Source organism: Carcharhinus amblyrhynchos, chromosome 9 (assembly GCF_965287045.1).
Source record: "Carcharhinus amblyrhynchos chromosome 9, sCarAmb.v2.hapA, whole genome shotgun sequence".
NCBI lineage: Eukaryota > Metazoa > Chordata > Chondrichthyes > Carcharhiniformes > Carcharhinidae > Carcharhinus > Carcharhinus amblyrhynchos.
The window spans coordinates 10393917-10414580 of NC_137332.1; the positions used below are offsets into that span (position 1 = coordinate 10393917).

Sequence of the window (20664 nt, forward strand, 5' to 3'; positions counted from 1 at the left end):
TAACCACTGTACCAACGCGCCGCCCACTTCACCATGGATCTTGTCCGGGGCAAATACAGTACATTTGTAGTTTTATATTATTAATTTGTGGCAGCTTTTTTGTAACATTTTGTTGGCTTTATGACCCTGTCTCTGTCCACTTTTTAAATTTCTTGCAGAGCATGTGGGTGTCTCTGGCAAGGCCAGCATTCACTGCCTACCCCTTGAGAAGGTGCTTGTGAGCTGTCCTCTGGAAACGTTGCACTGCATGTGGTGTAGGTGCACCTAGAGTGCAGTTAGGGGTGGAGTTCCATGAAGGAAAGGCAATATATTTCCAAGTCAGGGTGGTGAGAGGCTTGGCGGGGGTGAGGGGGAACATACAGGTGGTGGTTTTCCATGCATCTGCTGCCCTTGCTCCTCTAGGTTGTAGATATCATAAGATATCAGAGCAGAATTAGGCCATTCGGCCCATCAAGTCCACTCCACCATTCAATCATAGCTGATATGCTTCTCATCCCCAATTTCCTGCCTTCTCTCTATAACCTTTTAACCCATTACCAATTAAAAAATCTGTCTAAACTCCTCAAATTTACTCTCTATTCCAGCATCCACCGCATTTTGGGGTAGCGAATTCCACAGATTCTCAACCCTTTGGAGGAAGTAGTTTCTCCTCAACTCTGTTTTAAATTTGCTACCCCGTATCCTAAGACTATGACCTCTCATCCTAGAATGCCCCACAAGAGGAAGCATCCGCTCCACGTCTACTTTATCCTTACCTTTTATCATCTTGAATACCTCAATTTGAGCTCCCCACATTCTTCTAAATTCGACAGAGCACAGGCCTAAACTGTTCAATCTCTCTTCATACGACAAACCTCCTCATCTCTGGAATCAACCTAGTGAACCTCCTCTGAACTGCCTCCAATGTCTTGACAACTTTTCTCTCAATATTCCAGGTACAGCCTCACCAATGCCTTGTATAGTTGCAACTATAATCGTTGGAGATAATTGTTGCTACTCCCTTTCTTCATGAATAATACACCAAATTCTGTTCAAAATACCATTTTTGAATCAAATAAATGATGACTGCACAAAGAGCTATATTTTAAGTAAAGTTTATTTATTTGTCACAAGTAAGGCTTACATTAATACTGCAATGAAGTTACTGTGAAATTCCCCTATTTGCCACACTCTGGCGCCTGTTCAGATCAATGCATCTAACCAGCATGTCTTTCAGACTGTGGGAGGAAACCACAGCACTCGGAGGAAACCCACGCAGGCACGGAGACAACGTGCACACAGACGGTGACCCAAGCCGGGAATCGAACCCAGGTCCCTGGCACTGTGAAGCAGCAGTGCTAACCACTGTGTTACCGTGCCACCCCAGCCAGAATAGATAGGTTCCCTAAGTACAGGTTGGACTTTCACACACACGGTACACCGACGCGATTCCCCCTTCCCAGTTTTTCTCATTCCTTTACAGACTCACCCCTCGTGTTGCCAGTTCTCGCTGGGTGGTCTCCCAGTGATCCGTGTGCTGCAGGAAGTACATCATCTCCTCAAAGACCTCCTCGAACCTTTTTGGATTCTAGAAAAATCGGGGGAACATTTTTTAAAATTAGTCCTCAACATTTGGAGTTGCGCAATGTTTTTCACCCTGGGATTTTGCTGAGTCCTGGAAGATTTGCACATTCAAAGGTGGACACAACGCCTCTCAGTGTGATGGTGATGTAAAATGGGCAACAGTGAATCCTCAGCGCATTAACATGGAATCTGTTACACATGTGGGGCGTAGCCCCTTTAAGAAGACAGGTCAGGTGACCCAGGGCATGGGGTAACTCACCTAGGAAACCGTCCCTTACAGCCACTCGAAAGCTGCAGTGCGAGGTGTACAATTCTTCAATGAACCCGATTGTTCCTGTGGCTGGCCTTTCCACGTGACTTCTTCGGAGCCACCTCCCCGGCAGTCTCAGACCTAACACTGGCGACAAGGATGGGATCAGTGTTAAGTCTGAGACTACCGGGGTCGTAGCTCCAAAGAAGTCACACAGAACAGCAAGGCACAGGAACAATCAGGTTTATTGATGAACTGTGCTCCTTGCACTCCAGCCTCCGAGTGGCTGTAGGGGTGGTTTCCTGAGCGGGTAATCTCACGCCTAGGTCACCTGACCCCTCCTCCTAAAGGGGCTATGCTGACATACAATACAGAATCACAGAATCATAGCATGGTTACTACACAGGAGTCTATTCAACCCATCCAATTTGTTCTGGCTGTGAATGGAAAAAGAACGGCTACAACAATAAATTAACAACAATATTGGCAATAGTGGCTTTAAAGTTGTTTTTTTTCACTATGCTGGAATTTCTTGTGTCCAGTGGCCTGGAATTTGTCAATGGACAGAAGGTGCCAGATTCAACAGCTTGTCCTTAGCAGGGAAGAGTTCTGTACAGACCTTTGGAAGTCAGTGTTCTTTATTGGAAAGTAAACAACATGCACTCATGGGGCCTATGATGAGGTCTGAAGTGATCTACGATATTATTTTGGCTGCATTTGACTGGCCCAATGAAACGATGCAATTGGGTGTTCCTGATCAATCCATTGGCCAGATGGCAGAGAATCTTCCAGAAGCAAGTGGAGAATTGTGAATTAAGAGACATGTGAGCCTTTGACTGGTAGCGATAACTCGAAAAGACCAACCATTGCAACAAGACCTGTACCCTGAAGGATGCTTCTGAGTAGGAGAAGATAGATTCCATGTCAAGGATATTTCTTGGCCAAGGTTTTCCTAAACTCAATAGTATCTATTTTCAGTTAAATAGTTAAAGTTAAAATGCAGTTTAAGAGTTAAAGTTCAGTTGAAAATTGCTGTTCAGTTAGAGTTAAGGTTCAGTAAAGAGCTAATGAGTTGCAACTGTTCATGTTTGAGTTAGTACTGGAAGTGTTAAATAAAGAAGTTGTTAAATTACTGTCCTTGTTTGTCTCATTAAACTGGAATGCTTGGAAAGTGTTTTAATTAAAGCTGTCTAACACGGCTCTCTGTTAAATCACAGAAGATGTAAAACAGATTGCAAATTGGCTATTGTCTGGTTCACTTTATCTTCCACAGTCAAAATATATCTCAAAAACTTTGAATTGGGGTTCTGTGAAAACTCAGTTTTACAATGCCTTGCAGTAATTATAAATAACATACACCATTCAGTTGCTGGATTAGAAATTGTATTGGTTAGAAAATTAGCACAGAAATTGCTATGCAATTTATTTATTAGTCACAAGTAGGCCTACATTAACACTGCAATGAAGTTACTGTGAAAATCCCCCAATCACTGCACTCTGGTGCCTGTTCGGGTACACTGAGAGAGGATTTAGCATGGCCAATGCACCTAATCAGCATCTCTCAGACTGAAGGAAACCGGAGCACCCAGAGGAATCCCACACAGACACGGAGAGAGCATGCAGAGTCTGCACAGACAGTGACCCAAGCCGAGAATCGAACCCGGGTCCCTGGTGCTGTGAGGCAGCAGTGCTAACCGCTGTGCCGCCCCCAGGTCAGCATCTGTCACGAGAAACACTGAGTTAACCTTTCAGCTTACACTTTCCAGGATCTCAGGTTTCCAGCACTCGTGGTATGTTGCTTATCATCTTTCTGCCAAATTGATGTCATTCGCCTTTTTCCTGAAGGTTTCCAGCCGTAGCAATCATCCATCTTGTTAGAAAGTTGAGGATTCAGATCCTACCCCAAGCTCTGAACACATAATCCAGGCTAACACTCCAGCCCAGTACTGCACTCTCAGATGTTCTGTTGTTAGATTGCAAAAACTTGAATTTATGCATCTCCTTTAATGTGATAAAAGCATCTCGAGGGGTTTAATGAGGGTGATATCAATAAAATCATTTTTGACACCAAGCCACATGCCAGTCACTGTGCAGCCCCGCAAGTAACTGTGCGGACAGGGAGCATGGAAACTGGGAGTGACAATGAAGGTTTTGCCAATACTTAGAGCACACATTAATGGGAAGAGTCCAGATTAAAGGAGTGTGGATAATGGAAGAGTGGGAAATTGTGGATCTTGTTCTCATGGATAATGGGTGTCCAGATTGTGGGCAATGGTGAGTCATGGTAGTTTGGATAATAAGTTCTCAATGAAGGATCAGTATAACTGGTGGGACTGCTGAAGTGGAGATGCCGGTGTTGGACTGGGGTAAACACAGTAAGAAGTCTCACAACGCCAGGTTAAAATCCAACAGGTTTATTTGGTAGTAAACGCCACAAGCTTTCGGAACGCTGTTCCTTCGTCAGATGAGTGGAGGGTTCTGACCAGAAACAGAACCAGGCTGTGTTTGCCTTTGTACGTCCTGTTTCTGATCAGAACTCTCCACTCACCTGACGAAGGGACAGCGTTCCGAAAGCTTGTGGCGTTTACTACCAAATAAACCTGTTGGACTTTAACCTGGCATTGTGAGGCTTTTTACTGGAATTGCTGAAGCCAGAGGGTGGTTGTAGAGAGTTGTTTTTCAAACTGGAGGACTGTGACCAGCAGTGTGCCTCAAGGATCGGTGCTGGGTCCACTGTTATTTGTCATTTATATTAATGATTTGGATGAGAATATGGGAGGCATGGTTAGTCAGTTTGCAGATGACACTAAGGTTAGTGGCATAGTGGACAGTGAAGAAAGTTATCTCCAATTGCAGTGGGATCTTGATCAATTGGGCCAGTGGGCTGACGAATGGCAGATGGAGTTTAATTCAGGCAAATGCAAGGTGATGTGTTTTGGTAGATTGAACCAGGGCAGGACTTGCTCAGTTAATGGTAGGGTGCTGGGGAGAGTTACAGAACAAAGAGATCTAGGAGTATATTTTCATAGCTCCTTGAAAGTGGAGTCATAGGTGGACAGAGTGGTGAAGAAGGCATTTGGGATGCTTGGTTTCATTGGTGAGAACATTGAATAAGTGGTAAGGCCACACTTGGAATAGTATGTGCAATTCTGGTTACCGCATTATAAAAAGCGTATTGTTAACCTAGAAAGAGTGCAGAAAGGATTTACCAGGATGCTACCGGGACTTGATGGATTGAGTTATGAGGAGAGGCTAGATATACTGGGACTTTTTTCTCTGGAGTGTAGGATGCTGAGGGGTGATCTTATAGAGGTCTATAAAATAATGAGGGGCACCGATCAGCTAGATAGTCAATATCTTTTCCCAAAGGTAGGGAAGTCTAAAACTAGAGGGCATAGGTTTAAGGTGAGAGGGGAGAGATACAAAAGTGTCCAGAGGGGGAATTTTTCACACAGAGGGTGGTGAGTGTCTGGAACAAGCTGCCAGAGGTAGTAGTACAATTTTGTCTTTTAAAAAACATTTAGATAGTTACATGGATAAGATGGGTATAGAGGGATACAGGCCAAATGCAGGCAACTTGGATTAGCTTAGGGGTTTTAAAAAAAGAGATGCATGGACAAGTTGGGCCAAAGGACCTGTTTCCATGCTTTAAACCTCTATGACTCTAAGACTATGAATCTAAGATGGAAAAGTGTGGCAAATGGAAGTTCTTCAGTGTACCAAAATCTCTGACATAAGCACTCAGGTAAACCCACTCGTCCATTAATACATGTTATAAACATTGTGTGGGGGTGCCGGTGTTGGACTGGGGTGGGCACAGTAAGCAGTCTCACAACACCAGTTAAAGTTCAACAGGTTTTTTTTGGTAGCATGAGCTTTTGGAGCGCTCTCCCTTCATCAGGTGAGGTGGAGAAGTTACTGTGAAATAGCCACAAAACATACATTTTAAACTTTGATTTCTAAGCTATGATGTTATTGAAACACTGACTTCAGACACTCACCTGATGAAGGAGCAGTGCTCTGAAAGTTCGCGCTACCAAATTAACCTGTTGGGCTTCAACCTGGTGTTGTGAGACTACTTAATGTTATTAGCAATCACCACTATTATTCATCTTAATAGAATATTGAGATAGAGTCATAGAGTCATAGACGTTTACAGCATGGAAACAGGCCCTTCAGCCCAATTTGTCCATGCTGCCCCCTTTTTTAATCCCTAGGCTAGTCCCAGTTGCCCGCATTTGGCCCATATCTCTCTATACCCATTTTACCCATGTAACTGTCTAAACGCTTTTTAAAAGACAAAATTGTACCCACCTCTACCACTACTTCTGGTAGCTTGTTCCAGACACTCACACCCTGTGTGTGAAAAAATTCCCCCTCTGGACACTTTTGTATCTCTCCCCTCTCACCTTAAACCTATTCCCTCTAGTTTTAGACTCCCCTACCTTTGGGAAAAGATCTTGACTATCTAGCTGATCTACGCAGATCTAATCAGGTCTTACAGAGGTTGAAATTCCACCGTCCCACCCGCCATGGAATTGGTGTGGAAAATGGATATGTCCATTGACCTCAGGCAGAAATTTCCAGTTTTGCTCGAGTAAGGCCATAGAATCTGGCCTTAATTAATATGGCCAGCAATGAAGGCCACTACAAAACAGTCAAACGATGCAACAGGAGTCAGTTGGAACTCATACCTTGTGTGCTTTTATCATGATTGCAGACAGGATCTTCCTCCCCACCTCTGCAAAAAACTTTCTGTTTGTTACATCAGAAAGGATGACCTGCAAAGGTGGAGAGATTACTGTGAAATAACCACAGGACATATGTTTTTAACTCTGATTTCTAAGCTGCCATGTTATCGAAGCACTGTGTCTTCAGGCTTTTAAGTTCTCTAGGGAGTTCAGCTCAGCGTTAGCACCGCAGACTGGAAATCACTCCTGGCAGCCACCCCAGGAGGTGAAACACCCACCTACCCACCGGCAAACATGGAAAATAGGAGCAGGAGTGGGTCACTCAAACCTGCTCCACCATTCAATATGATCTTGTGAACTTGTATCTCAATATTCCTGCACTCTCTCCACATCCCTCAAGGCCTTTACAGTCTAGAAATCTGTTTCCTTCTCAAATATATTCAGTGACTTGCCCTCCACAGCTTTCTACGGTACAGAATTCCACATGTTCACCACCCTCTGAGTGAAGAAATTTCTCCTCATCTCACTCTTAGATGGCCTACCCCATAGCCTGAGACTCTGACCCTTCATTCCAGACCCTCCCATCCGGAAGAAACAACATGCTTATGGGTGGAACAGTCTCACAGCGGTTACCTCACATCACCAGGGATCCGGGTTCAATTCCAGCCTCGGGTGACTGTGTGGGGTTTGCAATGGAAGTGGCCTTCCATTGACATAACAGTGGGCATGGGTAAAATGCCAGCGATGACAGGAGGACAATGGGCACACCATCCCATGGGACTTTACTTCAACCACCCCCACCCAACCCCAACCAGGCTCCCAGTAAGCTCCCTGCACCCTTCTAAAATCCCAGCCTGAGAACAGAAGAAGGTCGTAAAGAGATCACTGCATTTAAAAAAACATTCTCCCAATCTTTCCATAGTTCTTTTCCCAATCATCTCAAATCTGCACTTTCTTTTCCCCAACCCTTCTGCCAGTGGAACAGTTTCTCCACATTTGCCCTCAGCATTGTGAACAATCTCCCTTTCTCTGCTCCAGGAAGAACAATCCCAGCTTCCAACCCACCCCCTCCTCAGAACCAAAGTCCCTCATCCTTTTCAGCATTCTCTCCCGCACCCTCTCATAGAATCTCTACAGTGCAGAAGGAGGCCATTCAGACAATGCGATCACAATCCCATCCAGGCCCTATCCCCATAACCGTATATATTTACCCTAGCCAGTCCCTCTGACACTAAAGGGCAATTTAGCACGGCCAAAGCATCTGAGCCGCACATCTTTGGACTGTGGGAGGAAACCCACACAGACACAGGGAGAAGGTGCAAAGTCCTCGCAAACAGTGACCCAAGCCAGGAATTGAACCCGGGTCCTTGGCACTGTGAGGCAGCAGTGCTAACCATTGTGCCACCCTGTCACCCCAAAGCCACCATGCTGCCCTCAGGCCACTGTGCCAACCCAAGGTGTTCTTCCTGAAATGGACTGTGCAGGATTAGACATGGCAACCCCAGCTGAGACCTAACCAGTGACTTAACCGTGAGTTAGGAAGATAATCATCCTGATAGAATAATCAATAGTTGAGCTCGGAGAATATTACCTTGAAGGCTTGACGCACGCAGTGCACCTTAGCCAGGAAGTCAATGTCCCCGACACATTCCAACAACTCGGTCCTTTTAATCAAAACGGAAAACAAAAGCAGATATTAAGACCTCATCATTTTTGGCAAAGATCTTTTGAGAACAGAACAGGATTTATACAACAATTGTTCCATTTGTGGACACTCATTATCTATCGGACATTTGCACTGCAGATTAGTCAGAAAATAGTGGAAATAATATAACAGAACCATTAGACTCGAAAGAGATGGCATTACAGCTGTATTAATGTTAGTGCCGATTTAGTCATGCTTTGTAAAAAACCCTGGCTAGAACACACCTGGGGCACCGTGAACAGTTCTGGGCACCACATCTTAGGAAGGAAAAATTGGCCTGAGGGGGACCACAGTTTAAATTAATCAGGGTGTACCTGGATTCCAAGGGCTGAAGTTACATGTTCCCTGAGACTTAGAATATCAAAGTGCAATTTGATTCAAAATTTCATGCTATTAAGGGGAATGAAGAACAGAAGAATCCCTGCAGTGCAGAAGGAGGCCATTCAGCCCATTAAATCTGCACTGACCACAATCCCAGCCAGTCCCTATCCCTGTAGCCCCATGCATTTACCCTGCTAGTTCCCCCTGAAAATAAGTGGCAATTTAACATGGTCAATCAACCTAACTCGCACATCTTTGGACTGTGGGACGAAACCCACATAGAACATAGAACATTACAGCGCAGAACAGGCCCTTCGGCCCACGATGTTGCGCCGACCAGTTAAAAAACAATGACCCTCTAACCTAAACCAAGCCCTTTCCATCCATAAACCTATCCACGGATCTCTTAAACGCCCCCAAACTAGGCGCATTTACAACTGCAGCAGGCAGGGCATTCCAATCCCTCACCACCCTCTGGGTAAAGAACCTACCTCTGACATCCGTCCTATATCTACCACCCCTTAATTTAAAGCTATGCCCCCTCGTGCTAGCTTTCTCCATCCGAGGAAAAAGGCTATCACTGTCCACCCTATCCAAACCTCTAATCATCTTATATGTTTCAATAAGATCCCCTCTTAGCCGCCTTCTTTCCAACGAAAACAACCTCAAATCCCTCAGTCTCTCCTCATAGGACCTCCCCTCCATACCAGGCAACATCCTGGTAAACCTCCTCTGCACCCTCTCCAAAGCCTCCACATCCTTCCTATAATGTGGGGACCAGAACTGCACACAATACTCCAAGTGCGGACGCACCAGAGTTTTGTACAGTTGCAACATGACGCTGCGGCTCCTAAATTCAATCCCCCTACCAATAAACGCCAAGACACTGTATGCCTTCCTAACAACCCTACCTACTTGATTCCCAACTTTCAGGGATCTATGTACACGTACACCTAGATCCCTCTGTTCATCCACACTATTCATGGGGAGAATGTGCAAACATCACACAGACTGTGACCTAAGGCAGGAATTGAACCCTGGTCTCTGGTGCTGTGAGGTGACAGTGCTAACCACTGTGCTACCGTGGCTAGAGTATTGCTACTGGTTGGAAAGTTAGGCACTAGGGGACAAAGTCTAACTTCAGGGTCAGACCTTTTGGGAATAATGTTAGGAAATATGTGTAGACACGGGGGATGGCAAAAGTTTAGAATGTTCTTCCCCAAATAGAAGATCATTGAATCCTTACAGTGCAGAAAGAGGCCATTCGGCCCATTCAGTCTGCACCAACTCTCTGACAGACTGTCTCACCTAGGCCGTTCCCTCTGCCCTAGCCCTGAACATTTACCATGACCAATGCACCTAACCTGCACATTTTTAGAGTGGGGGAGGAAAGTGGGACACCCAGGGGAAATCTATGCAAGCACAGGGAGAACGTGCAAACTCCGCACAGTCACAGGAGAAGGGGTTCTATTTATTCCATTATTGGAATGGCTGAGCCTGTGACCTGCAGATGGGAGTGGTGGGGGGAGAGGGAACTGAGTCAATTAAAGGTAACAGTATCCTCAACCCCAAAAACCACCTCCCAATTCCTCCTCCTCCTCCCTCAATCTCTTTGACCTGCAGAGGAATCTGATGGGACAGGCTACAAAAGGAGGGCTCGGCAGATTGTTGAACTGAACAGACAGCACCAGGACAGTGTGGTATCTGCATTTCAATCAATGTGCCCCAGATAGTTGGGTATTGCAGCTTTATACACCCGTTTTCAGGGTTGTCGCACTTTTACTACCTGTACAGATTAACAGGTTGATTGCAGCAATAGACATTTACTTACCTCAGCACCCGGCAAAATACCTTCCCATCTTCTGCCAAATGCATCGCTTCTTCGTAGAGTGGTAGGTGACACCATGACCCCAGACCGTAAGTGCTGCCTCGATTGTCCCTGTGTTCGGAAAGCTGTTGGGAGCGTAAAGGATGCAAAGGGTAAAATATCAGATTCTCCTAAACTGCCCACAGAACAATCCAGAATTAGGAATGAAGAGGAGAAGGTTAACTGCCATCCAAGGTTCAGTTGGAAACTCTGTCACAGCTGCGTCATAGGATTGTGAGTTTACAGTCCCACTCCAGACACTGAGCATAACAATCTAAACTGTCACTTTTCATAGCATTGGTGGGGTGAGCTGGACAGAGTGGACAGTCAGAAGCTTTCTCCCAGGGTGGAAGAGTCAATTATGAGGGAGCATAGGTTTAGGGTGTGAGGGGCAAGGTTTAAAGGAGATGTACGAGGCAAGTTTTTTTTACACAGGGAGTAGTGGGTGCCTAGAACTCGCTGCCAGAGGATATAGTGGAAGGAGATACCATACTGAGTTTTAAAGGGTATCTTGACAAGTACATAAATAGGAATGGGAATGGAGGGATATGGTCCCCGGAAGGGGAGAGGGCTTTAGTTCAGTCGGATAGCATGGTCGGTGCAGGCTTGGCGGGCCAAAGGGCCTGTTCCTGTGCTGTAACTTCCTGTGTTCTTTGTCAGATGAGATGTTAAACCAGGGTCCTGTTGGTTAGGGCAGCACAGTGGCACGGTGGTTAGCACTGCAGCCTCACAGCTCCAGGAACCCGGGCTCAATTCCGGCCTCGGGTCACTGTTTGTGCGGATTCTGCGCATTCTTCCTGTGTCTGTGTGGGTTTCCTCCGGGTGCTCCAGTTTCCTTCCCCAGTCCGAAAGATGTGCAGGTTAGGTGGATTGGCCGTGCCAAAATTGCCCCTTAGTGTCAGGGGAAGTAGCAAGGGTAAATGCACGGGGTTATAGGGATAGGGCCTGCATGGGATTGTGTTTGGTGCAGACACAATGGGCTGAATGGCCTCCTTCTGCACTGTAGGGATTCTATGATTCTATGCTCTCTCAAAAGGTATAAACGATCCTGTGGCATCATTGGAAAATAAACAGATTTATCCCAATCTTTTGGCCAGTATAATTATCTCCCAAACAATACCACTAAACCAGATTATCTGGCCATTATCACATTGTAGTTTATGGGAGCTTGCTGTGTACAAATTAACTCCTGCCTTTCCTAGATGACTACTTTACTGCCAAAAGGACTCAACTGACTGTACAGTGCCTTTGGGGTGTCCTGAACCGTGAAAGGTGCTAAATAAATGCAAATCTTTCCTTTAGTCCAACGCAGTATCAGTCAACTTGATGACAAAATGAAATGATATACTTTGAGGAATCCAAAAAACGTTCAGATGTCTTAAGTCTAAAATTTTCCATTGCTTAATCTCTGCTGCATGGACCTGGAGTTTGCATACACCCCACGGGTCTTCACACAGCTCTATCCTGGGGTCGGAGGGGCAATGTCATATTTTGTCTTCGAAAAGTGTATTCGATGAGAACATAGAACATTCCAGCGCAGTACAGGCCCTTCGGCCCTCGATGTTGCGCCGAACAGCGGAACCAATCTAATGACCCTCTAACCTAAACTATTCCAATGTTATCCATATGCCTATCCACTGACCATTTGAACGCCCTTAAAGATGGCTCACTCACCTGTTCGAGGCCCGCCTGCACTCTTTCCCTCTGTAAAGTAATTTATTAATTCCCTTTTGAAAGTTACTATTGGACTGACTTCCACTGTTTTATAATTTCTGGCAGTGCGTTCCAGATCATAACAACTAATGGAGACTTATTTATTAAATAGAATGCTTTGCCGGGTTGATCTGTCTTGGATATTTTTTAATGATTTATCTCTCTGCAGCAACGACAGGAAGTGTTTGAAAGTTCTGTCAGAGTTGTTGATTAAACGGAGCTAACAGCAAAGTTTGTTGGTTTAAACTTCCATTTACCATTGCACAGTTTTCTTCCCTCAGCCTTCAAACAGTTGTGCTTGATGGGAACACTTACTGCAGAAAGCAATACGGCCGCGATTAATTTACTTTTTATGAAGTATAAAACCGAGGATGGTTTGCAAAATGCCAGCTGTCAGAAACAGTTCCAAAGAACTGCGCATTTGTTTTATTTAAAGCACTATTTTCTCTCTTTGCTACCAGTCAGACACCAGGAACAATGGAGGACAGAGTTAAGAGTGACGGCTGGAATGTACGGAATTGCATATCTGACCTCCTGGCAGCTTATCACTAACAGCCAGATTCTTTGTCCTTAACTGTGGTGTGATTTTAATTGCTCCCTCACTGACAACCCATGCCTTTAGCTTCCTCAGCTCCGGAATTCACTCCATAAAACCCATCGTTTCTCCACCTCTTTCCTCCTTTTGTTGCTTCACAACTCAATGCAAGGAAGTTCCGTTCAAAAGTCTGACAGCAGCAGGGGAGAAGCTGTTCTTGAGTTGCTTGGTACGTGACCTCGGACTTCATAGAATCCTACAGTGCAGAAAGAGGCCCTTCGGCCCATCGAGTCTGCACCGAACACAATCCCACCCAGGCCCTGCCCCCATCCCTACATATCATACCCACTAATCCCTCTAACCTACGCATCCCTGGACACTAAGGGGCAATTTCTTAGCATGGCCAATCAACCTAACCCGCACATCTTTGGGCTGTGGGAGGACACCGGAGGAAACCCACGCAGACACGAAGAGAATGTGCAAACTCCATACAGACAGTGACCTGAGCCAGGAATCGAACCCAGGACCCTGGAGCTGTGAAGCAGCGGTGCTAACCACTGTGCTACCGTGCCGCACATACTTTTGTAACCTTTTTCCCTATCTCCTTGACCAAGTTTTTGATCATCTGCTCTGATACCTCTTCAGATGCCTCATGTTCAGTTTTGCTTGCTAGCGTTCCCATGATGAGCCATTTCTACCCAAAAGGCTCTCAGAGTTACAGGGCGGGACTTTCCGGCCACGCTCATTCCCAAGACGGAAAATCCTGCCCGTGATCAATGGACCTTCACATGGTCCGTACGCTGCCTCCTATGATTCCTGTGGTGGCGGGACAGGAAAATTCTGCCCATACAGCCAAGACTGCAAGAAACTACTCTTCCCCCTTCTCCCGTCGGGAAAAAGATACAAGGGTCTGAGGTCATGTACCAACTGACTCAAGAACATCATCTTCCCTGCTGCTGTCAGACTTTTGAATGGACCTACCTTGCATTAAGTTGATGTTTCTCTACACCCTAACTATGACTGTAACACTACATTCTGCACTCTCTTGTTTCCTTCTCTATGAAAGGTATGCTTTGTATGAATAGCGTGCAAGAAACAATACTTTTCACTGTATGTTAATACATAGGACAGTAATAGATCAAATCAAATTAAATCAGCACTGAAAAGGCCCTTCAATCCATTGAGTTTGCACCATTTAAGGTACATTAATCCCATTTTCCACACTTTGATTTGATTTGATTCGGGGGGTGGTTGGAGTCTGGAACTCACTGCCTGAAAGGGTGGTGGAGGCAGAGACCCTCATGCCATTTAAGGAGTATTTAGATGTCCACTTGCAATGCCAAGGCGTACAAGGCTATGGAACAAGAACTGGAAAATGAGATTAGAATAGTTGGGTGGCTTCAGCTTGATTGGTGCAGATATTATGGGCTGAAGAGCCTTTTTCTGTGCTATAGACCTCTACGACTACCTTCAACCTTCTCTTTTATCTTTATAGGAACAGGAGTAGGCCACTCAGTCCCTTGAGCCTACTCCACCATTCAATACAGCTGATCTGATTATATCCTCAACTCCACATTCCTGCTTTCCCTCCACCCTTTTGTTAATCGAGAATCTATCTAGCTCTGCCCTAAAAACATTCAAAGATGCTGTTTCTAAAGCCTTCTGAGGCAGAGAGTGACAAAGACTTGCTATCATCTAGAATCACAGAACTGTTACAGTGGGAGGCCATTTGGCCCATCATCCCTGCACTGGCCCTCCAAGCAGATTTCATGGCTTGGTGTCCTTCCCCTGCCTTTTCCCCTCTGCACATTGTTTCTATTCAAGTAATCACCTAGCCTCAGAGAGAAAAAAAATCTCCTCATCTCTGCCTTCATTTTTAAGCAATGACACCCAAATACTAGATTTTCCCACAGGAGGGAACTATCCTCTCCACATCCACCCTCAGGGTCTTAAATGTTTCAATCAAGTTACTCTTCTAAACTCCATTTTCAGGGAAAAGATGTCTATTATGTTCACGAATCTTTGTAAAAATTCTATAGCAGGGAAGGGTAGCACTCAGCCCGTCATACTTGTGCTAGCTTTCTGAATGTCCCACTTGCCCTGTTCTTCCCCAGAGTTTTGCAGCTTTTATGGGTTCAAATAGTTTATTTTTATTTTTAGGGGTAATTATTCCTTCTGTGGGTCAGAGGGAGAGTGTGGGGCAGGAGTGGATTAAAGGGCCATGAGGTCAGAGGCCAACAGCTCTTCTGCTCAACAGTGCCATTGGGAAGTTAGTGGCTGCTGTGGGAAATACACCCACTAAAGACCCATAATCGCATAGTAGCCCAGGCCACAAGTAAGTGATGTTAGGAGGGGTTTCACTGCACGGGAGTTGCAGGAAAGGGGTAGGGGTCATGTAGGGGATCAGCAGCAAGGGCAGGAGGATCAATCTTGCCTGATGCCAGATCCCTTAATCAGACACTGTTCCACACAGGTTTGTCATACTCACAATGGGGCAATGTGCCTGGCCACCCTGGGGGCAGGAAGAGGCCGTCAATCGCGTATTAATTGTGCACTTAAGCGCCCCAACTGGTGGCAGGGCAGGTAGACCGTTGTGATGTTACTGTGCCTTTAAGAGATTTTTTTAAAATCATGCTCTCTGCAGCTCACAGCCTTAGCTGATGTCATTATGGCATTGGTATGAAGGGAGATGTCCTTTTATTGCTGCTTAAATGGGGATTATTTATTTGTATTGTGGAGTTTATGGCTCTGCATTGTCAGCAGAAAAACTGGTTAGCAGGTCAGGTGATAGTAGTTCATTTTCATTTTTAGTTTGGAACTGCAGGTTTGAACTTCAGTTTTACAAGAGACAGCAAGTTGGAAAGAAGTCTCTCTCTCCCTGGTTGGGGAAATTCTACAGGTTAGCTGAAAGTCTTCCTGGAGTAGAAAATCTGCTGTTGGTGGCTTGACCTGAAGGTCTGGAAAAATGTTCTGACTTCAAACTGTTCTGGATGTATCCAGAGAACTGTAGACTTCAACCAAAGGACTCCATTCCAGTATCACGTGAGCATTAGTCATTGCTGTACTGAACTTGTTCGAAGGATTTGTCTATGGCAAAGACCTTGTTTGACTGGAACACATTAGATATTTTTGTTAAGGGTTATACATTATAGTGGTTATTTTGTTTCTTGTTTGCAACTGATAAGAGTTCGTGCTAATTTTCTTACTATACATGTTAACTATATTCTTAAATAAAAATTATTTGATAAAAGCTCCCTAGTAGGTCATTTGAATCATACCTGAAGTGAAACCTATCATGCTTATCCTGGCCAAATTAAAGATGCAAAATGTATGATCCAGGTGGTTTCCATAAAACACTTTGGAGTTTCTGACCTGAACCTAACCATATATGTGACACGCCCAACCGCCCCCAATGATGCAAAGCCAACAAAAGGGGACGAGAAAGGCCAAGAAACAAAATTTAAAAAAGGAAGAAGCCCAGGAGACAAGAAGACAACAAGCCACAATATAAAGGCAAGGCAACACGGGGGGCAACAAGGGTTGGACACGAGCCGAAAGAAAAGAAGCAGAGTACAAAGAAAAGGGGACATGTCCTCTCTCTGTCCGACCCCCAAGAAAGAAACCATCCACAGGCCTTCCTGCAACAGGCTTTATCACCAGGGTAAGTCCAACAGGTTTTTTTGGTATCACAAGCTTTTGGAGCACTGCTCCTTCACCTGGTGAGCGGAGAGGTAGGTTCACAAACATGGCATCTATAGACAGAGACAGAATTGCAGATAATGGCTGGAATAGTTGGTCATTTCAACCATCATCTTGCAAATGTGTCTTTGTCAAAAAATACTGTGTTTGTGAACCCACTTCTCCACTCACCCAATGAAGGAACAGCGTCCTGAAAGTTTGTTGATACCAAATAAACCTGTTGATCTTTAACCTGGTGTTGTGAGACTTCTTATTGTGCCCTCCCCAGTCCAATGCCGGCATTTCCACATCAGAACAGGCTTAATCAGGGTGGAGGCGAGAAGATGGCAGGGACTCACTGGGTTAAATATCCCTCCCACCTCCAAAACTCCGTGGGAGAGAGGTTGAAATGCCATCCTTGACTGGGCATTTTCACAGAGCAGTTTGTGAGATCTTGCTGTGGGAAAATTGGTGCTGAATTTTCTCCAATACAACAGTGACTGTGATTGGATAATTTCTTCGTTGGTTTGAGAGCATCTTGGGGCAACTTGAGGTCATGAAAAATGCTACGTAAACACATCATTATTTCTGTCATCAAGCCAAAAACAACATTTACGCCTCCGTATATTGCCAACAGAATACTTGCTGTCTCTGAAAGTTACTGTTTAATACCAACTTTATTTTATGTTCCACATGCGTGCCAAACAGAATAAGCAGCGAGTAATAGACAGAGCTACACAATTCCACAGCCATCGGATCAGATTCATGCTCTGCAGTCCTGCCGCATCCAGTCGTGAATGGTGGTGGACAATTAAATAACTCACTGGAGGAGGGGGCTCCACAAATATCCCCATCCTCAATGATGGAGGATCCCAGCACATCAATGCAAAAGATAAGGCTGAAGCATTCGCAACCATCTTCAGACAGAAGTGCCGAGTAGATGATCCATCTTGGCCTCCTCTGGAGGCCCCCAGCGTCACAGATTTCAGTCTTCAGCCAATTCGATTCACTCCATGTGATATCAAGAAATGGATGAAGGCACTGGATACTGCAAAGGCTGTAGACCCTGACAACATTCCAGCAACAGTACTGAAAACTTGTGCTCCAGAATTTGCCTCTCCCCTCGCCAAGCTCCTCCAGTACGGTTACAACACTAGCATCCACCTGGCAGTGTGGAAAATTGTGCAGGTATGTTCTATACACAAAATCCAACCCAGCCAATTACCACCTCATCAGTCATCAGTAAAGTGGTGGAGAGCGGCCACCCACAGTTCCACAGAGTGGCACCTACTCAGCAATAATGTGCTTATGGATGTTCAGTTCAGGTTCCTCCAGGGTCACTCAGCTCTTGACCTCATTACAGCCTTGGTTTAAATATGGACAAAAGAGCTGAACTCCAGAGGTGAAGTGAGAGTGACAGCCCTCGACATCGAGGCAGCATTTGACCGAGTGTGGCATCAAGGAGCCCTGGCAAAACTGGAGGGAAAACCCTCCACTGGTTGGAGTCATAGCTGGCACAATGTAAGGTGATTGTGGTGGTAGGAGGTCAATCATCTCAGCTCCAGTATATCATTGAAGGAGATCCTCAAGGTTGTGTCTGAGGTCTAACCATCTTTAACTGTTTCATCAGCGGCCTTCCTTCCATCATAAGGTTAGAAGTAGGGATGTTCGCTGATGATTACACAATGTTCAGCATCATTCATGACTCGTCAGGTACTGAAGCTGTCCATGTCCAAATGCAGCAAGATCTGGACAATATCCAGACTTGGGTTGACAAGTAGTAACAGTCACGGCTACAAGTTCCAGTCAATGACCATCTCCAACAAGAGGGGACCTATCCATCACCCCGTGACATTAAATGGCATTACCATCACTGAATCCCCAACTATAAACATCCTGGGGGTTATCATTGATCAGAAACATAGCTGGAGAACGCAAGAAAATCACTGTAGCTACAAGAACGAGTCAATAGCTAGGAATTTGGAGGCGAGTAACTCCTGGCTCCCCAAAGCCTGCCCACCATCGCCATTACTTCATTGGGTCAAAATTCTGGAACTCCCTCTTTAACAGCACCATGGGTTGACCTGCACCCCAAGGACTGTGGTCGTTCAAGGAGCCAGCTCACCACCAGCTTCTCAAGATCAACATCGTATAAATGAATCATAAGCTCTTGCTATGGGCTCAATGCTGTTTAATGCGTAACACACACTAGCGACTGGTTGTCATTTAAGTCCTTGTGTTCAAAGTTTGTGAACAACAACAATCTGCATTTATATAGCACCTTTGATGTTATGAAACATCACGTGGCATTTCATACATGTATAATCAGATATGTTGACACCAAGCCAATGAAGGAGTTGTTAGGGCTGAAGGGAACTCCAGAACTCAGAGCTTAGGCTAAGGTAGCTCAGGCTTGGCTGCTGGTTGTAAAGAAAGTGGGGGGGACACACAATAGGCCAGGAACCAGAGATTATGGCAGAGTGTAGGGTTGGAGGAGGCTAAGGAGATAGAGTGGGATCAGGTCCTGCAGTGAACTTTTTACAGAAGATGAGAATTTTAGAATTAAGCCATGGAGGCCATTGAGCAAAGGAAAATGGTTCCATCATCCACCAGTTAGATGCACCCTTTAAGCTGAGGAAAGACTCACTTTATCATTCACGGAATGCGGGGAGGGGCTTAATCTCAGTTTGGATTTTCTGAGGGGAAAACCAGTCGGAAAATTTGCTCCAACTTGCAGCTAGAGGAAGAAAGCCTCAGTGGTCCTCACAGAATCTCACGACAGAGAACTCAGCAGAGTTAGCTTGGGAAGCAACTGGAAGAAGGGGGAGGAGCATCCGCAGTCATGAGGCTGCAAAGAAAAGGTGCAAAAAAGCTAATGGAAGAATCCCACAGTACCTTATCTCAGAGAATTGCTGGAACATGAGGAAAATTAAAGTGAATTCTAAAGCTGTGGTGTTGGTGAGTGAATTTTCAAGAGTTTGTAAGAATAGGGGGGGAATAAAGAGTAGAACAGAGGTCTTAGTAAGCTATAGTGTTAAGTTAGTGGTGCTAGCATTGTTGAATTTCTCTTTCTGTACAATAAAGTTTGTTCTTCCCTAAAAGAAAAAAATTGTTCAAAATCGCTTAACGTTGCGGCTTTTGTCGGTTAATTATTGGATGTTTGGGTTTCACCTTTAAACTTCACTGGGCCTCCGCAGTATCATTGCTCAGTCAATGTTTAGTCAAAGCAGATTATCTGTCGCTATCACCATTATTGTTTGTGGGAGCTTGCTGTGCGTAAATTGGTTGCCACATTTCCAACTGCCCAGCAGTGGCTGCACTTCGCGTTTCATTCATTATAAAGCACTTGTGGAAATCCTGAGGGTGTGAAAGACGATATATCAAGGCACGTTTAAATAAAAATCTTTTCAGAGGCTGCAGTGTGGTTTGCGAGACGTCTACCAAATATAATTGTTCCGCGGGGAGCAGCAGAATTCCTTGGGTGGCAGTTTTGTTTAAGATACAGTTTTCTCTTTGTAGAACGCAGTAACCAGAAACAGGTGATGGGATGTCAATTTCAATTGAAAACTGAGCCGTGTATTTCTTTCCTCCGGTACTAAATGCAGACACATCTATCCCTGATTTCAGAAGCTTAACAAAGCACAGAGTATTTAAAAAACCTTGACTGATTGAAGCGAGGCCCCCGGGAAATATGTACCCAGTTTGGGTTCACGCTATACAACGAAGACTGAATGGAGACACTGGGATGACAGTTGTGCATTGACATCATTGCGCTCATTCCAGTGAGACATGTCAAGTGTGATCCCTGGACCCTCAGGCATCGGCAAGGGAAGATCCCAGGAAATGTAGACGTTCACTGCATTCTATCTGACTCCCCTTGGCTTCCTCCTGCCTTCCATGTTTGTACATTCCAGGTGCCCCCTGTGCCTACACTCCTAGAGACCACCCCCAGCCTTTTTTCCTTTTGTGGGATCTGGGCATTAGTGACAAGGCTAGCAAGGCTAGCCAGATCCCCCCCCCCCCACCTACGTCACTTGATTACTTTAGCCCCAAGTGCTAGATCCAGCTGCTTCATGAAATCGCACGCTCTGAGGGCAGGGGTTCAAATCCCATCATGGCAGCTAGTGGAATTAAAATTCACTTAATAAATTGAAAGCTAGGGCATCATTTTCCTGTCCCGACTGCCCACCACGGGAATCGGACCAGGCGGACACATACCATACAAAGATCTGTTGGCTTCAGGCAGGATTTTCCAGTTTTGGGGCGAGGGTGCCTGTAAGATCCCGTCCCTAGTCTCAGACCTGGTGACCCTGATAACTACCGTCAGTTGACATAAAAACC

At 45.3% G+C, this 20664-nt stretch overlaps 1 protein-coding gene across 1 annotated transcript in view; it reads right to left on the reverse strand.

Annotated features, from left to right (window-relative positions):
- Positions 1 to 20664, reverse strand: part of miga1 (mitoguardin 1) — an 85074-nt gene that overhangs the window by 15998 nt on the left and 48412 nt on the right. The window contains exons 9-12 of the mRNA XM_080196499.1: positions 10362 to 10483; positions 8096 to 8168; positions 6508 to 6594; positions 1469 to 1567 (exon numbers count right to left, since the gene is read on the reverse strand). Of these exons, the coding sequence (XP_080052625.1) occupies positions 1469 to 1567; positions 6508 to 6594; positions 8096 to 8168; positions 10362 to 10483 (381 nt within the window). The remainder of the gene's footprint in view (positions 1 to 1468; positions 1568 to 6507; positions 6595 to 8095; positions 8169 to 10361; positions 10484 to 20664) is intronic.